The following is a 19,264-nucleotide window of genomic DNA, read 5'->3' on the forward strand; positions in this document are numbered from 1 at the left end:
ATCAAATTACAGACTATATTTAAAAGACTGCCTATGTCAAGACATAGTATTCCAGCATTTATGGTCCACTGTACTTCTGCTGTGGCACTCCAAAGAGTTCAAAAGCAACATGTACTGAAGAAATTTTTTAAAATGCAGGATTAAAACATAGCATTATTCTTTCTCTCCCTAATCTTGGGAATTTTTCCAATACCACAGGAGCCAGTATACCTGTCTCTAATTAACTTGCAGGAAACATTTCTTCTCTTCTATTTTTTTTTTTTTTTTTTTGCGGTACGCGGGCCTCTCAGTGTTGTGGCCTCTCCCATTGCGGAGCACAAGCTCCAGACGCGCAGGCTCAGCAGCCATGGCTCACGGGGCCCAGCCGCTCCACGGCATGTGGGATCTTCCCAGACCGGGGCACGAACCTGCGTCCCCTGCATTGGTAGGCGGACTCTCAACCACTGCGCCACCAGGGAAGCCCTCCTCTTCTACTTTTTTATATCCGCTCTTATTCACTCTTAGGTACCTTCATTCACTCCTTATTACCTGCAGTATATTTAAGAAAAGTCTGTAGTGTCCTATAGTGTGTTTTACTTATTTAGTTGCTAATCCATTACTCACTTGGTTCTAGGAAGGGTTTAAAGTAGCGAACAAAGGCATATAAAATATAGCTATATACTGTGGGCTAATTCTTTCCTAGTTACGGTAAACTGAGTTTTGCTTTGTTTTTTAACCAGTACCTATATGCCAAGTGTAAATGGTATAGTTTCTTTGGACACACAATTCATCAATAGACTGTTGTTACATAGCCCTCCTCCCCCAGCATGCTAAAGCACCTTGAACACTATGTTCTTTCCTCCCAAATGGCCAAATTATTTTCTTTAGAAAGTTGAGGTGATGATAATAACCACAATAAGTGTCAAATAAGAAACAAGGGTTACATAAATAAAAGACTTTTATTATTTAAAAAAGTCTTTATTATTAGGAGTCTAAGGCTCTTCATATCTAGGTTTATGTTTGAGGAAAAGTCAACTTCAAATGAAGAAAACTTTACACTTACCAGCAGAGTAGGAGTTACAAAAGTGAGGCAAGGATGTTCCATGCCGCCATAAGGGAAGGATGGCGGCAGGACCAATAGGTCATACTGCCCCCAAATATATGGGCCTCCCAGATCTTCTGCAATTTTAAGCATAGATTCAGTCTGGAAAATTAATGTATATATATTTGTATGTCTTACAAATTGCCATAATAAATTTCTTTAAAGTGTACATTGCTTTCTGTGAAGGCTATGAATTAATGATGCTTATTTTAAATGAAAATGATACCCAAAAATGCATCAACTGCAAACACCTAAAATAAGATATACTATTTGATTCTTTTACCACATTACTTAAAAGCATCGCATTTCATACTCAAAATCTTAAATCTACCATCTACCACAGTTATTAAAAAGGGTAACTTTATGACGAACCTCAGAAAATTCATAAGCAGACTTTTCCACCTGCTCTTTCTCAGACCACACCAATGTCCTTGGGCCAATCTGCCTGCAAAATGGAAAAGCTTAATAAAAATGAAATTCAAAGCAAATTACTCACCTGGTTCTAGGAACGATTTAAACTGTTGTACACAAATCCTTACAGAAGCAGTGTGATGTACTACGTGCTTATGGGGAGGAGGTGAGGCTAAGCGGCTTCTCTGAGGTGCAAACCTCCTGTTGTAAATGAGGTAATAAGTCTGCATGTCTATAAGGGGGTGCAGTCTGGGCCACATGAAAACTTGATGTGAAGCGCCCCCAAAGGTTAGCTTACTGGCTCTGGTAAGACCTGTAGGGATCTAGTTTCTTCCCTCAATCTTACAACTATAGAAACCCAGTCACGGCTCAGTGAGAGATTATTCCAGAAGGGGGTGGATGTAAACTCTGTTATGTACTTAAAGGTTGAACACTTTTAAATAAGAAGAAACAAACAGAGAGAGACGGAAATCCTGTCACATGCTGTAACATGGAAGAAACTTAAGGACATTATGCTAAGTGAAATAAGGCAGTTACAGAAGAACAAGTACTCTACGATTCCACTTACGAGGTATATAATAGTCAAACCCAGAGAGACAGAAAATAGAACAATGGTTACCAGGGACTGGAGGGAGGTGGAAATGGGAGTTGTTGTTTAAAGGGTACAGAGTTTCAGTTTTCCAGGATGAAAAAGTTCTGGAGATCTGTTTCACAACAACATGAATATACTTAACACTAGTGACTACTGAACTATACATTTAAAACTGGTTGAGACAGTAAATTTTGTGGGGTTTTTTTAACCACAATAAAAAAAAGAAGAAACAAATAGAACTATATATCACTTGTATAGGACTAGAACTCAAAAATATTTTTTTCATGTAAATTTCATCTTAAAACTGTTATGCAGTGCCAAACCCCAAACAATAAGTCTTTGCCTTGATATCCTGGCCCAGAGAGGCAGTGGATTCTAGGGCAGGGCCTCTCAGACTTCAGTGTGCATACAAACTACCTGGGGAGGTTGTTCAGATACAAATTTTGATTCAGTAGGTCTGGGGTAGGACCCAAGGACTTTCATTTCTAACCAGCTCCCAGGTGATGCCAAAGCTATTGGTTTGTAGACCACAGTGAGTAGCAGTGGTGGCCAGTGCTAGCCAATATAAATGAATGAGAGCCACAGATGTGAGCCACGTGTGTAATTATAAATTGTCCAGTAGCCACATTTTTTAAAAAAGGCAAAGTGCAGCAGATGAAATTAATTTTAATAATATATTTTGTTTAAACCAATATATCCAAAATAGTATCATTTTGACATGTAATCAGCATGAAAGATTATTAATGCAATATTTTGCATTCTTTTTTTTCATATGAAGTCTTTAGAAATCCGGTGTGTATTTTACACTTCCAGCACATCTCAAGCCTTATGTGGTTAGTGGCTGCCACTCCAGACAGCAGAGGGCTATGCTGCATGGGCTCTAAAGTCAGATGGTCTAGGACGGGTCCCGGCTCTGACATTTCCTAGCTCTGTGACTCTGAGCCAGCTATTTAAACTCACCACACATCAGTTTCTTTATTGGTAAAATGAGAAAGAGTAATTGTATCCATTCTACAGAGTTGTGAGAATTCAAGGGCATAATGCCTTGGAGTTGGTACCTAATGAGACCCGATAACTGTCAGCTGCTGTGACAATGATTATAATTATCATTTTTGAGTGCCTCCTATAGGCCAGGACCTTTACATATGTTAGGTCTGTTAATCCTCACAAAAATCCCTTGAAGTAAACATGATTATTTCCAGTTTTTAGGCGAAGAAGGTTAAACTCAGAGAGGTGAGTTGCCCAAGGATGTAGATAGTTAACTGCTACAGCTGGAACTGGAATCTATATCTATATCTATCTATCTATCTATCTACATATATATATATATATATTTTTTTTTTTTTTTTCTTTTTTTTGCGGTACACGGGCCTCTCACTGTTGTGGCCTCTCCCGTTGCGGAGCACAGGCTCCGGACGCGCAGGCTCAGCGGCCATGGCTCACGGGCCCAGCCGCTCCGTGGCATGTAGGATCTTCCCGGACCGGGGCATGAACCCGTGTCCCCTGCATCAGCAGGTGGACTCTCAACCACTGCGCCACCAGGGAAGCCCTGGAATCTATATTTGCCTGATTTGTCCACTGTGTCCACATCCCTGGCAATTTAAAGAATGTGATTACTATAGCCATTCTTAATTTTCAGTTGTTTAGAAATAAGAACAAACAAGAAATTAAGAAAGAAGGGCACTCTAGCTGCTGGTAAAATTTTAACAAAATATCTTACATTTCTGTGATATTTATAGGTTTCCAAGTGCTTTAAAATAATTTATCTCATTTGTTGCACATAACCACCCAATGAAGTAGGAAAGGGGATATTATTATTTTAAGGATGAGGAAATGGAGGTTATGAGAAGTGACTTGTTCAAACTTAGATTCCAGATCTATAAAGGTAGGTAAGACCATGCTCATTCTATAATACTTGGAAAATCTAAGGGGTGAGTGGTAAAGATTTTTTTGATTTAAAATTAATTTGTTGCTTACATTTCATGATTAGATTTGAATGTTTCTAGAGCTGTTGGCTTGATATCTTGAGAAATACAAAAATGATCTACCAATTAATCCTGACAGAGGTTCAAGACACCTAAGGTTTAATCTTTTCATAAACTTCAAAATGTGTTCAAAGGCTCACCTGCTTTCTAAAGCTCCAACAACCAAAGCGATCAAGTAGCAGGGGATCGGAACCTAAAGGTGGCAAAAAAACACACCAAATGCTCGAATTAGTGTTTAAAAATATTACAGAATAAGACAGATTGTATTCAGAAGTCAGTCAATTTCCTTTCAAATCTCCAAACATTAGTGTGGATTACTTTCCTTTTGTACTTCTCAAATGGTTCTCATTTTTGAGGGGGTCAAGTAGTTCAAAACTGCGATGTAAAGACATTTCAAAACGTCTATTTCCCTTTTATCCCATTAGCAAGGGAAGACTCTGAAATGTGAAAAACATGGTTGCACATAGTATTACAAGGTACATTTTAAGCATTTCACAAAAATTAACATATAAAAAGGCAACTATGCTTTTAAGTTTCTTGTCATTTTCTCTTGAATTAAAAAACTTTGTTTTAAATTCCTTCTTAAAATCACTCCTGGTATATTTGAGAGACATACAAAGCAATCCAGCAACGAGAGGGTGCTGAAGGTTTTGGAATCCCAGAAGCTGGGATAGGGGCAAAATTGTCCACTGTGGCTTAGTTACCTGTTCTGCTAAGGAGGACGAAAGAAAACCATAATTCAAGAAGAGTCATGCACCCCAATGTTCACCGCAGCTCTATTTACAATAGCCAGGACATGGAAGCAACCTAGATGTCCATCAACAGATGAATGGATAAAGAAGATGTGGCACATATATACAATGGAATATTACTCAGCCATAGAAAGGAACGAAATTAAGTTATTTGTAGTGAGGTGGATGGACCTAGAGTCTGTCATACAGAGCGAAGTAAGTCAGAAAGAGAAAAACAAATACGGTATGCTAACACATATATATGGAATCTTAAAAAAAAAAAAAAAAAAGGTCCTGAAGAACCTAGGGGCAAGATTGGAATAAAGATGCAGACCTACTAGAGAATGGACTTGAGGACACGGGGAGGGGGAAGGGTAAGCTGGGACGAAGTGAGAGAGTAGCACTGACATATAAACACTACCAAATGTCAAATAGCTAGTGGGAAGCAGCTACATGGCACAGGGAGATCAGCTCGATGCTTTGTGATGACCTAGAGGGGTGGGATAGGGAGGGTGTGAGGAACGCTCAAGAGGGAGGTGATATGGGGATATATGTATACATATAGCTGATTCACTTTGTTGTACAGTAGAAACTAACACAACATTGTAAAGCAATTACACTCCAATAAAAATATATAAAAAAATAAAAAGCATCAATAAACACACACACACACACACACACACACACACACACACACACACACACTTCATTAAAGGTCAAAGATACAAGTCAAACTACCAGCTACTTAGAAATTTTAACTTAAAAGTACTGTAACAGAGTGCTTTCTGGTCTAAGACAGCTCTTCCATCTGTAAACAATACACCACCACACGCCCGAGCTCTGGTACCAGGGCAGGTCAAAGTGTAACTTAGAAACAGGAAACCTGCTACTGACTGGGATGCAGGGAAATGGGATCAGGCACGCCCCCTGCTGTGCCTATCCAGCACCCTCCTACTTCAGTACAACGCTGCGAGCAGAACCAAAGATTTTAAAAGCACAAAAGAAAAAGAAATGAAGAAAACAAAAAGCAGGAGCTGCTTTCTAAATTCTGGAATATTTCAAAAGCCATTTTGCTCTCTGGATGGGTAAAAGCTATGTGTAGTTCACCACCACCTAAAACAAAATCTAGACCCTAAGATCTTACTTTTTGGCTGAATCTGTATATCTTCCTGCTCGCGTCTTCTGGGTCAGGTGCTTCTCCATCACGAATGGCACTCATAAGTGCAACCAGTTCTTTAGGGACAGACACCTAATTGAGAAGGAAAAGATATAAATAAAGATATACATGAAAAGTTCTATGTAAAATAACCTTTCCCCCTGCTTTTTGACTATCGACACAATAGACTATGAACCCAATACATTCCTCTGTATCACTTTTATAACTAGAATTGGCAATACGTAAAACTGGCTTCTTTAAAAATGTTGGTGACATATCTACCTATCCATCCATCCATCCATATTAAGAGCATTTGGAAACTAGGTTAAAATCCCAGCTCTGCACTTACTAACTTCATGCACTTGGGCAAATAACTTCCCCGAGCCTCAGTTTCCCCCATCAAATGAGGGTAATACTTCATAGGACTGTTGCAAGGAATAAATAATATAAACGAAGAGCTCAGCACCATGCCTGGCAATGGTAGCCACCGGCCCTGCTCCCCTCCACACCCTCAGAAGAGATTCAAAAGGATGCTATACTCACTTTAGATCAGAGAATACAATTCTGAAAAATTTAATATTTAAAACATAAACTTGGAGTTACAAATTCTACTTTTTAAGGGTCACGAGTGTGAGAAGCTTTTAAACTTATTGCTGAGAAATGTGAAATAATTTTCTCTGGAAGTTTGTATGGAAAAGGTCCTTACGGGGCAAACTGTATGGTCACTTAAGTGTGTACCGTATCTCCATGATTCTCCAAGTCTTACTTCTAATGAATGCCAGAATAAAGGACCATCACCTGAGTATTAATGATCTAGCAAACATCCATTCCAACAAGGCTAGGCTTTCATGTTCTTCCTGCACGGCCCAGTCCTCAAGGCTATTACTGAGGCAGGCACAGAATCAGGACCTCCAGAATCAGTGCTGCAACAACCATAGATCCTAGAGCTAAAAACTATTCAGGAAGTACCTTGGTTCTGCTTCCTCCCTTCATTTAGGCAGTGATAGGTTATACAGATGAGACAACTGAGGTTGTGAGGTCATAAGACTTGCCCAAGGTCATGCAGTTATTAAGTGGTGGAGAAGAGTCCAGGGATTCTTTTTTAAAAAAAATTTTTTTAACATCTTTATTGGCGTATAATTGCTTTACAATGGTGTGTTAGTTTCTGCTCTATAACAAAGTGAATCAGCTATACATATACATATATCCCCATATCCCCTCCCTCTTGCGTCTCCCTCCCACCCTCCCTATCCCACCCCTCTAGGCGGTCACAAAGCACCAGAGTCCAGGGATTCTTGGCCTCCAAGTAAAGTTTTCTGCAGCACTATGCTAGGGGTGGTTTGGTTGTGGAACGATTATGGGAATCAAGAAGGCCCCATAAATACAGGTTGGTCCTCAATTCTATTTGCCTGGTCTAAGTAAGTCTAGCCTCTGGGATAGTATTTATTTATTAATTATAGTCTACCTTTTCCTAAAAGGATTAGCAGTACCTACAACAAGATTAAGTTGGAAATGTATACAGATAAGTCTGCAATATATGCCCATTAGGATACCTAGATAGATATTTACAAGGCTGTAAAGTACATTTATAGAAACTTTAATCCTACAAGTGTCAATTTTTTTAAGTTAAAAGAAGTTGCTCCCAAATTCTTGTTCTTAGGTCCAGAATTCTGAATTCCTTTTAAAATCAGAATGATTTATTTACTTCATTTCATCTTTTGGCTGCGCCATACACCATGTGGGATCTCAGTTCCCCGACCAGGAATCAAACCTGCACCCCCGGCTGTGGAGTCCTAACCATTGGACCGCCAGGGAAGTCCCTGACACCCCTTTTTTTTATACTTATGTTTGCAACTGCCTTTAAAACAGAGATTCAAAATGGGATCCATAGCCTTTTTCTAACATATTTCAGGTAGAATTTAATTAAGTAAAGTATTTCTAGCTATAAAAATTCAATTCTGGGCTTCCCTGGTGGCGCAGTGGTTGAAAGTCCGCCTGCCAATGCAGGGGACACGGGTTTGTGCCCCGGTCCGGGAAGATCCCACATGCCGCAGAGCGGCTGGGCCCGTGAGCCATGGCCGCTGAGCCTGCGCGTCCGGAGCCTGTGCTCCGCAACGGGAGAGGCCACAACAGTGAGAGGCCCGCGTACCGCAAAAAAAAACAACAAAATTCAATTCTTATCTCTGCTTCTCATTTATACCACATTTACTTATATGGATCATTTTGGAAAGATATCCCGTGTTCATGGATTGGAAGAATTAATATTGTTAAAATGTCCATACTACCCAAAGAAATCCACAGATTTAATGTAATCCCTATTAAAATAATTGTATGGATCATTTAATTCAGTGAATAATTTCAGTGATGTTTACCTCTGAACTGTAGGTTAATTTCACAGAAGGAGTGTCCTGGCAGGGAAGAACTGCTCTACAATGGATTGCCTGGGAGAGGGAGGAAAAAAAAGAAACAGCTATTTCCCTGTCTCATAAATCAAGTCATTAAGAAATCATTACAATTGTAGCATTGTTCTTAGACACATTCTTTTTAAAGATCAAAATGTCTCACATTTCTTCAGCTCTTTTAAAGTAGCAAAAGTAGATCTGTGGATTAAAAAAATCTGGTTTTCCCTTTTAATGTAACGGTCAACCTTCACGTTTCAGCTGACGCATGAAGCAATGTTAGGCAGTGATTCCTGAGTAATAGTAGTGCCCAGTGAGAAGCCTTTAGGAACCCTGACAAAAAAGGGCTCTTTGGTGAAGTAAATTTGAGAACCATGGCACACTGCATGCCTGGGAGAGTCACTAGGAACATTAGCCTCCTGAAGGTTCTGAAAAGACCGATAATAAGGAAACCTGTTCGAATTCTCATACTTATTTCAACACAAAACCCATTTTCCTCTGGTTAATTATTAACGTCTAATCGGGTGCCAGTGTTGTAAGGAACTCTGCTTGGGAAATGTGGTTACAGTCTTGACATTTTGATCTTGCAGCAAACTTTGAAAGTAAACACTAGGAAGACAAGGAAGGCGAAAGAAAAGTCTCTTTCAATACCATCTAGACATATTCATTCACATAATATGTAGAGTGTTTCTTTGCTTCCGTATCAATCTGTCATAAAGATCAGTTCCATTAAGAATGACCAGAGTACCTATGATTTTATACCCTGGCCTGTTTACAGATAAGTCTGCATCTGTTGCTGGTGAGCAAAGGAATCCCAGCCTCACTGAGATGGTCTACTGAGCTTAAAGGAACACTGATACTAACATCTCTCTCTGAAGTTGTTACAAATCCCAGACCTACTTCACGCCTCTGCAAACTTCCTTCTATCCTCAAACTCCAGCACTTTTCACTTCAAATCTAATAGATTCTTCATAGATAGGAAATCCCAAACGACCTCTAGATGGATTAAGTAGAACTAGAAGAACCACCTGGTTCTCTCTCCCAAAATAAGTTTCCAAGACCATATGCCTTTAGGGTTCCTTAAAGGTCCCTGGTTATGTGGCTCAGCAATGCCAGGGGTGGGGTTTATATGTATTTCACTCGATAAGACCAAACCCAGGAAAATATGCATAGAGAACGGCTGTAAGCAAACTCATCACACAAAATCATGTCTACCTGCTTCCTATCAACTATAGTAATTTCTTCATTTAACTGAAATCTCTGTTTCAAAAACTGTGTCCAACAAGAAATGGAATAGTATGTTCAAAATTCACATTCTTCTGACTCACAAATCTTGCATTTCTTGCCAACGGACATTCCATACGAATTACTGATGAAAATCAGATAAGAGACAGAGACTACATAATTGGTACATTCTTGCCTAGAACATGATATCTCTTCCAGATTAGCGAACTATGAGTTTCTTAGAAAAAAAAAAATTCAATTGGCAATAGAAAGTAAACACGTCTATACAGGTGTCAACATTGCTTCCTTTTTGATAGACTTGTTTTCAAATGTGAGCCTACCATAGTATCTATCACAGAGGAATATTAAAAGGATTAAACATGTGAAGTACCTTATACAGTGCTTGGAAATACAGTCAATGTTTAATGAAGCGAGTTCCTTTAATTGTAAACTATTTGATTACTAAAAGAATTAGTCTTTTTTTTCAGAAGAAAGTTTGATACTTATTATCCTTGTGACAGATTGTCTCTATGTGGTTCTTTATTCTTAGCTGTTAAACAGAAAACAGATGTAGTCTAAATCATATCATATTTTAAAGGTACATTCAATATATTTACATAATATGTACACTTGTAAATGTATAAGAAAAATCTGGAAAGGCTACACGCCAACTCAATGGTTACCTCTGGGCAATGGTGATTGGAGAGGAATGGGAAATCTGATCTTTCCCTTTCCCCTTCTTTATTGTTAGCAATTTTCATAACCGGTACCTACTTTGTTTAACAGTGTTTTCCTTTCATTTTATGACCATTTATTGAGTTCTCACTCTATGCCAAGTTCTATGCTAGGTGCTGAGGATGTGAATATAAATATGACCTAGATGGTCCAATCTAGGTAGACATGTTTTCAAATTTGAAGGAAGTTTCTTTTTAAAAGTAATATATGAATGTGTCAATAATGACAGGTATAAATGAAAATATATGTAGTTTTAATAATATAAGATAAAATAAAGTACTATCTTAGGTAAGACCCATGTATCCATAAGACCACTGTCTACTTTGCTTCATTCAACTGCATGAACTGGGGATAATAAATCATTCCACGTCCTTTTTACCTGGCACTGACTAAAGAGATAGGGGTGCTCCTTCCCAGAAGTTTGTTCAGGAGTGAGCCACTGAAGAGCAGAAGATTTTGGAGATGTCTCAAAAGAAATTTCTATAACAATTTCTTGATTTCTGTATGAAAGGAACAAATACATTAGTAGAGTACAATTCAATCTAACTAAAATTTGAATTCATAGTACATAAATAACACAAATAATATAAATAATATTTTATGAGGTCTCATCACTGATTGAGAGTAAGTTTTAGGAATGTTTGCCTCACATATTCCTACCTGAATGCCAGCCTGTGGGTTCTTTTCTCTACATGGTAACTGCTTATGAAGATGTAACAGGAACTAATATTAGTTGAATACCCCAACTTTTTTTCTGTGATATCATGTAATCTTTTATAGTGGCGGGAAGGTAGAAGAAATAATTTTGGAACTTCAGCTACCACCGTGGTGGGTGCCAGAGCATAACATAGGGCAGTGCTAGTCTGAAAACTGTTACTGGACAAGTTAAGTCAAGAACTTGAGAATAAATTCTTATGTCTGTTGAACTTATAGTAAGATGTATGTGTTTGTATTTAATCTCTTCTTCCTAGGAATTCATTCTTATTGCATTTCACAAAAGTATCAGCCTGTGGCGGACTGGAACTAACAAAAACTGGTCCTTCACCCCAGATAGATTGGGCGGCACTGTTAACGAGGAAACAGCAAGAGCCCTGGAGGGGCTGTGCCTGTGCTTGAATCTACCACTAACTGGTGCTGTGAATTTAGACAAATTATTTGACCTCCCTATGCGGTAGTTGCTTCATCTGTACAATATGGTTAATGATAGATCTCACAAATTATGTGTGAGAGTTTCCTTTCTTTTTCTTAAATGGGAAGAGAATGCATGAAAACACTGACCGCTGAAAGATGGGGTAGATTGACCTTGTTCTAGGCCAATGGTTTCCCACCCTTTTCTCCCTCCCCAGTATATCTTGGAGTGGGATATACTCCCAATATGACAGCTCTGGCTACCACTTTCTTAAATAAGTTACCTTCTCTCTCTGAGGTTTCCTTTCCCCGTCTATAAAATGCAGATCATACCACAAAGGGTTACTATAAGGATTAGATGAAAGAATACATTTCCAGCACTTTTTAAGTACATAGAAATGGTTCTATGTTTGCCACTGTTGTTATTCCACTAATAAAAGTGGCTGGCCTCTGGGAGAAGGTGAAAAGTGTGCAGCTTGTAAAGCTTCCCAGGTGACCCTGAAATGCCTCCTTAGGTGGCATGCTCCCACCATCACTCTAGGTATCACTAAAATGATGAGTAAAGAAGTTAACAGTTATCAAAAGTCCTATTCTGGAGTATCTTATACGATGAATTTCTTTAATATCTTAAGAACATATAATTTTCACTATAAGCTTCAATCAGAACAGCAGATTGGTAGGAGTGGTGTATCAGTTACTACACACACACACACTGAAAATAGGAAATGAAAAAAAATCTAAATTAAATAAAAATATGTATCCCCCTTATTTAGCTATAAAAGAGAAAGATGAGAACATTCGTACTTGCACAGAGCAATAGGAAGAGAGATTTCCATTGGTGATCCTTTGTAACTTTGTCTTTCTCCAAGAGCATATTTGACTTCTTGTCCATTGATGACCACTTTTTCTATTGTAAGGTCCTTTGTATCCAGAGTCTAGAATTAAATTAATATTTTTATATGATAAGAATATAGTTTTAGGCACCAGAGAAAACTAATATAGCATATAGGCTAATGCAATGACTACAGAGTAGAACTAGTTGCTTAGGGAGAGTAAGATAGTGAAAGACAGGAAATTAAAGGAGTTGAAAGTTAGCATAGGTCCCAATTCATGGGACTTTAAACTTCCTTAAATTTTTGGGAGGCTCTAAGATTTGCATATATATCGTTAGGTAATTCTGGGACAGTCACACATTTCCAGCTTTAAGTAAAAGTCAGATCTAAATTAAAACGCCTTTGCTTCTGTCTCCTAAAACTTAACTTCTCTACTAGGAAAGAATCCATCTATAACTTGTTTCTTTCATCATGACTCCTCAATATACCTTACCATATATTTCTACCTGGAATTCATATAGTCCTACTGCTCTGTACTACTTTCATATATCCCCAAATTAAAACAAATGTTGGAACCTGTTAGGCAAATAAGTAGACTGTACCTCACTGCTGTTGTGTATCTAGAAAAAGCCCAACTTGGTATGGCAACTCTAACCAAATGACCCTATAGAGGAGTGGGAGAGCATATCTACTTGCTATGGCCGATTAAAGACAACTGCTCTGGGCAGGAAGGGAGGGTCAGCAAGTGTCTGAGGATTTTCCATCCCAATAATCCTCTATCTGTGCCCTAGAAACCATACCCTTTCATTATCTCTCAACTACTTTTCTAGAATCTTCAATCTTCCTACACCACAAGACTGTTTCCAATCAACCTAAACCAGCCTTCCACATTATTTTTAAAACTTCACTCAATCCTTCTGTCACTCTAATTATTCTATTTTTCTCCTTCCTTTCTTAATCTTCAAGGGCAATCTATGGTTGCTACTTCCAATTCCTCATCAATCTCTCCTCCCTTCCCCCTCTTCAATCTGTCTTCTAGCTCCTCTGCCACAGAAAGGGAAGTCCTCCTGAACAACAGGTCTTTTCTGTTCAGTAACCTTGACCTCTGCCGCTCATAGCCCTAATGGACCGCAGCATCTGTTTGAAGCACTCTCCTTGGCTGCTTTGACTTTACACATCAATGGTTCTCCTCCTTGTCTAATGCTTTTTCCCTCCCCCTCCTTTCTAACTCCTAAATATGGATACGTCCCTATGCGCTAGCCTTGGCCTTTTGGTTTTCTTACCGTATTCTTCATTCCCTAGTTCTCACTCATGCCCACATCTTCACCTAGAACCTCTGTGCAGATGACTACCCATCTATTTCATAGCTTCATCCCCTGCCCAGGACTTCAGCAGATATCTCTAACTGCCTGCTTGACATTTCCATGGGAAATGTCATCTCATATTTAATAGGCTTCTAGAAATTCTAAAAACAAAGCCACCACTGTGTCCCCTAAGTTTGCTCTCTCTGCTGATTTCTCTATTTTGTTGATGGAACTCCTCAACTTACCTGAGGTTTGAAACATTCAACTAATCCACAACTGATCCCACTTCCCAATCTTGCATAGCCAGTTAACAAGTTTTTTACACTGTCCTCCTGCTTTTTCTTTTCTTCTATCACCACCCCAGGTCAGGCCCGGACTATTAGAACTGCTCACTAACCTTCCTACCTCTGGCATCTTTCCCTTGAAATCTGGCCTGGAATAGCATGAGGAGTTAGACTGCCAAGAAACAGCCACTTTCCAGTCACCTTTCTTTTGTATCAGTTAACTGTGGCGATAAGCTCAGGAAATTTTAACAATTTTATTATCTCTCTAGAGGCAACAATTTTTGGTTGGGAAGAAATTTCCATCCTGCTTGTATTATTCTTTCCTTTTCTTTTTTTTAAGAGCAGCCAAATTTGTTATGAGTATCATCTGTTTCCCTCCCAATGGGCAATTATTTCTTTTGGGGTACTCTCTTTTTTGGGGGTCCCTCAACTGTTGCCCTTACTCTACATTAGACTGATATATCTTCCTGCATTTGCATATTCAGAAATATTAGATTTTATAGCTTAAGAATAAGTTACTCCTTTGTTATATTTTGGCACCTATTTCTGAATATCTGATTTGTTGTAAAAACTTCGAGTATCTTATGTATATAAACTACTTACGTTTATACTACTCATAACCATAAGGGTGAATTATTTGGGTCATTTCCCAGTGGAACACATCCTATTTTCTGTATTTCCTAAACTTTTAAAATCTGTTCTGAATCAGAAGACTACTATACCTATTTTTTGTGAAACCATTTTCATATTCTCTGTGTTTGTTATAGCAGTTGGCCCGACCCTCTCCAGTAGCGCTTACTGTACCACATTATAATGATTTATTTCTCCATTAGACTGAGGGTTCTTAAAAAGTTACTTAAAAAGTTACTTAGGCTTGCATTCCCAGGGTTTAACACAGTGCCGGAGAAACAGCACGTGCCAAGTAATGCATGAAGCAAGTCCTGGACCCAGAGAAAATAGAAGATGCAATGTTTAAGCTGTATATCTCAAGTCCTGACCTCAGCTATCACTCCCAAATTACTTAAGAAATTTCCCTGCAAATTTCACTGATAAATGTTATTAAGCAATTGATCAATAATAGTAATAAGAAAGAAAAACAAAGGAAACTGGATAGTTGACAAGTTGGAATTAGTAATTTAAAAATCTTCTCTTGAGATTTGGGGAATGCAAAAACAGGCAGGTTTTTAGACTGGGACACTGAAGGGACATTCTTTTCAAAATTTAAGCGCCCTGACTCTTGCTTACTCATGGAACAGAGGTAAAGGTTTTACTTTTATAAATAAGTGAGAGTGCAAGGTCATATTAAGCAGTGATAAACTATCAAAATTCACTTTCTTGTAATAAAAAGAAATATTGCATTGAAACAGGACTTCAGTCCAGCTGATCCTGCCTGGGCAAAGCTGTCTGCAATAAACGATAGCCTGGCACTTGAAGCAGACCAAAGTACAGCCTATAGGGAAATAGTTATCATCTTGCTTATAATGCTTTAATTATTTATTTTCCTTATAGTACTTGTGGTGACTGCAAATCAATACATAGAGGAGTCAACCTATTTTTCAAATCATAATTAGTCTAGCAAATTGCTAAATCACAAAGTAAGAAAGTTCACATGCTATATTAGTTCATATTAATGAACTCAAAATACAGGCCTATTACTCAAGCAGGAATAAATCATGAAAACCACCAACTCTTATCTAAACTTATTACGCCCAATTAACTGACTCTATTCATTTCCCTCCATCAAGTCTACAACATACCTTATCTGATTGCTTATTGCTGGGCTTTGGTAGCTATCGCCATACTACTCTATGCAAAATACACTGTGACTGGCCTTTTCTTGTTCCTCTTATTTCTAAAATACTTATCTATGAAATTCTTCAGGTGATAGGTACAATCCAAATACTATCAGACAATTTGAGTAAGAACACTGAAAACAGGTTATGTTGTACAGATAAAATAATTTAATAACATTCCACAAATCTAAACAAGTCTTTCGTCATTCAAGTGGCTAGAGAGCTTGTAGAAGTCATTTTCTAAGAAGCGCAATATTATTTGCTTCTGGGAACCAACTATTAATAAATTGTATTGAGACATCCTTAGGAAGCTTGAAGAGCTTAAATTATTAGAAGAGAAGAGTGATAAGAATCAAAGGTAGGAAGGACCATGAACCCGGAGAGAGGTGCATCTGGAGTTAGAAAGTAGAGACTGCAAGTATCAAAGCAGGGCTGGGAATTCTCTAGGGCGGTTGAGAACTGGCAGGGAGACGGTGATCGGTCGTATCCGGCAGACCTGAGGGTTGAAATAAAGGGGCCTGGGAGGGAAAGGTGGGACTGAGAATCGGCAGGATATAGGGCCCGAGACTTAGCTGAGACTGTGGACTGAGGAAGGTGCACTGGGGACTGGAAGAATTCTGGGGCCTGAGGAGGGAGTTCTGGGCTGCAGGCCGAGGATATGGGGAGACCACAGGGGGCATTAGCGCTGGGAACTAGGATTAGCGGGGGAAGAGGGATTCGTGCTAAAATGAAACTTGAGCGCTGGGTGAGAAGCGGGGCGTGGAATGGGCCCTGGGATGTGTCCAGGGACTGGGAAGGAGGCTTTGGGGGAAGGGGTGGAGGAGAAGGCAGGTATACGTAGTGGGTGAGGAAGGACTGCAGAGACTCAAGTTGGGTTGGGAGGGATCGATATGGGGTGCGTGGGGGCTGAAGAAGGGGACGCTGAGAAATGAGTGTGGGCTGAAGAGGAGGTGCAGAACACGGGTTGCGGGCTGCGGAGGAGCACCGAGGGATGCGCAAAGCAGGCGGGGGTGTGGGACCGGGAAGGGGCCGAAGCGGGGTGAGAGACGAGAGGCAGGTGGCCGGGGAGAGGCGGGCACTGGGAGCCTGTCCCACCGTACCAGGCTGCGCAGATTGTCCTCCTGGGACTGGACGGTGAGTGCGGCGGTCCCGGTCAGTACCCGGCGAGTAAAATCGACGCTGCAGCGCAGGTGCAGGTGCTTGGTCCGGCAGACGGACGCCGGGGAGGCCAAGGAGCACGTATCCACTACCTCGGGCATGGCTGTGCGGAGTCCCGCTGCACGCGATCAGCACCCCAACACTCAGCTGCCAGACTGACTACTCGACTGAGAGCGAGAGAAGGCGGGAGGGAGGTAAAGCAGAGGAGGAGGGGTTCGCGGCGCCCGCCGGGAAAGGAAGTTCTTTAAAGTCGGAGGAGAGTGCGGTACGGCATGGATGGAACTACAAGTCCCGTGGTGCAGCGCGACAAGGCGTGCGCTTTGTTCTCTGGGAGTGTGTGTGTTGAGGGGTGCAGAGGTGGGTTGATATTGCTCCCGAAGGGGGAGGAAGAGGAGGGGGAGGAAAAGGAAGGGAGTAGAAGTTAGAGGAAGGGTAAGCCGATGGAATTAAGTGCGGCGGGGAGATCAAACTGAACGCTTCCATTTTAGTTCCATTCAACTTCTCTGGAAATTGCAATAGCAGTAGAAGAATATCAGGCCTACTGGTAGTTGCAAATGGCAAGGAAGGGGCGGGGTGAAGAGAGATAAGAGGCCTCCCAGAAAACCAGCGTTCGTGCAGTTCCTCGTTAGTATAGTGGTGAGTATCCCCGCCTGTCACGCGGGAGACCGGGGTTCGATTCCCCGACGGGGAGGCACGGGAGTGATTTTTTCTTTTTCCCCCTCGCTAATAAAACGAAAATGTTCATACAAACATTTCAAAAGCAATTGTGAAAGAAAGAGTCAACGTCAAGATTTAGATTTTAAAGCTGTTTTGTTACTGCTTCCATGTTGGCAACCCAGTACAAGTGAGCTCAGTTCTGTCATTCAACAAGTATTTATTTAGTGCTCATTATGTACATTTCCAGGCCCTGGAGATCTAAAATGGAAATCAGCCACATTCCCGCCTTAGAAACTTAGAAGGATTACCTCAGCATACTGTAATGAGAGAATTCTATGATATGAGTGTGCAGTGGCCGCAAGGGGAGTGCAGAGCTGGGACATCCTGGAAGTGAGGAAGGGTTGAAGGACGACTTGCCTAAAACATGGGACCTCAGAGTTGAAACTGGCAAAATTGGAAAAGCACGCGTGTCAAAGGACCTTGAACCGCTGGACCTTTAATCTTGAATGCATGAATGGGGGACTCATTGAAGAATTTTAAGCAGGGGAGTGACGTGGTCAGATTCATGTTATCAAAGGAACAGTGGTAGTGTTCAGAGAATGGGTATGAGGTATCAAAACCAGAGACAGGAGAGTTGGGAAACCACTGTTAAAATAGTCCAGGAAGAAGATGCTGAAGGGGGCCTGACATAGGTAATATGTAATATGTAATAAGTACAGATAGAGAGGAAGGAATGGAGGGAATACTTAAGAGATAAGTGATTTCACATTAAGAAGGAGCCTAAGATGATTTCTCAGATTCTTGGCTTCAGTGGCTGGATAATCATTAAACAAAGGAAGAGACTACGTGAAGAGGACAGATTTAGGTGGGAAAGCTCTAAGTTTAATTTGGGACAAATGGAGTTTGAGAATGTATGGGAGTCAGAGTGGAGATGTCCTCGAGACACTTGGGTATTTAAGTCAGTAGCTCTGGGGAAGTTTCAGGTAGATATGAGAGTATCACATAATGTGGTGGGTGAAACTATGACAGTGGGTAAACTCAGCCCAAGGACAGTGTGTAAAAAGAGCAGTGAAAACAGGTGGGAAGCTGGGAGAACACCAGAATTTAAGAAAAAAAGGCTAGAGGATGGGAAAAATCCTTTCACAATGTATACGTATAACAAGTCACCACGACGCGCACTTTAAATATCTTAACATTTTATTTGTCATTTATACCGCAATAAAGCTGAAATTTTATTTAAAAGGGGGGTGGGTGGTGCTAGAGTAAGAGGAACTCATGAAATAAACTAGAAAGAACCAAGCAGCAATGTCAAATACAGCCTAGAGGGCTATTACAATAAGAAGTAAAAAGTCTTCCTTGGATTTGGCAGTGGGATGGAGGTGGGAAGATGGTGGTTTTGTTGACTTTTGTGGTTGAGTTGAAGGTGGGCGCCACAGAACAGTGACTGAGCAATAAAAGAGCAGAGAGGAAATAGGGCAGAGGCTGTTCTCTCAAGACGTGTGGCCAGTGTGAGAAGGGAAGAAAAAAAGAGGAATAGGGAGGAGTATGGTGCTGAGAAAGCACTTTTTATGTTTTTAGGGAGAGGGAAACTTGAACATGTTTAGAGGTGAAAGATTTCTAGAGAAGATGAATTGAGCAGTTGGAAAGTGCTGCGTCACTCCATTCTATATAAAAGTGATCTAACAATTAAATTTGACCTCAGCAACAGAAAGAGAGGCTATACATTTGGGTATCCTTGTGGTGGCCCCTGTAAGCCAGAGGAAAACAAAATAAAAACATCCTAAATTATGACA

The 19,264-nt window shown here is 40.2% G+C and overlaps 1 protein-coding gene across 2 annotated transcripts in view; it reads right to left on the reverse strand.

Annotated features, from left to right (window-relative positions):
- The window catches only part of LTA4H (leukotriene A4 hydrolase), a 28,460-nt gene extending 11,491 nt beyond the window's left edge, over nt 1–16,969 (reverse strand). Inside the window, exons 1-8 of one of the 2 annotated variants that reach the window (XM_082666779.1) lie at nt 16,757–16,969; nt 12,247–12,377; nt 10,694–10,814; nt 8,329–8,397; nt 5,945–6,049; nt 4,210–4,262; nt 1,454–1,526; nt 1,043–1,183 (exon numbers count right to left, since the gene is read on the reverse strand). In XM_082666779.1, coding sequence (XP_082522905.1) covers nt 1,043–1,183; nt 1,454–1,526; nt 4,210–4,262; nt 5,945–6,049; nt 8,329–8,397; nt 10,694–10,814; nt 12,247–12,377; nt 16,757–16,915 — 852 coding nt within the window. In that variant the 5' untranslated portion in view covers nt 16,916–16,969. The remainder of the gene's footprint in view (nt 1–1,042; nt 1,184–1,453; nt 1,527–4,209; nt 4,263–5,944; nt 6,050–8,328; nt 8,398–10,693; nt 10,815–12,246; nt 12,378–16,756) is intronic. The other variant, XM_082666780.1, reaches the window with a different exon arrangement.
- Between the last annotated feature and the right edge of the window lie 2,295 nt (nt 16,970–19,264).

This window comes from Grampus griseus (assembly GCF_964374135.1).
Source record: "Grampus griseus genome assembly, chromosome: 11".
Lineage (NCBI taxonomy): Eukaryota > Metazoa > Chordata > Mammalia > Artiodactyla > Delphinidae > Grampus > Grampus griseus.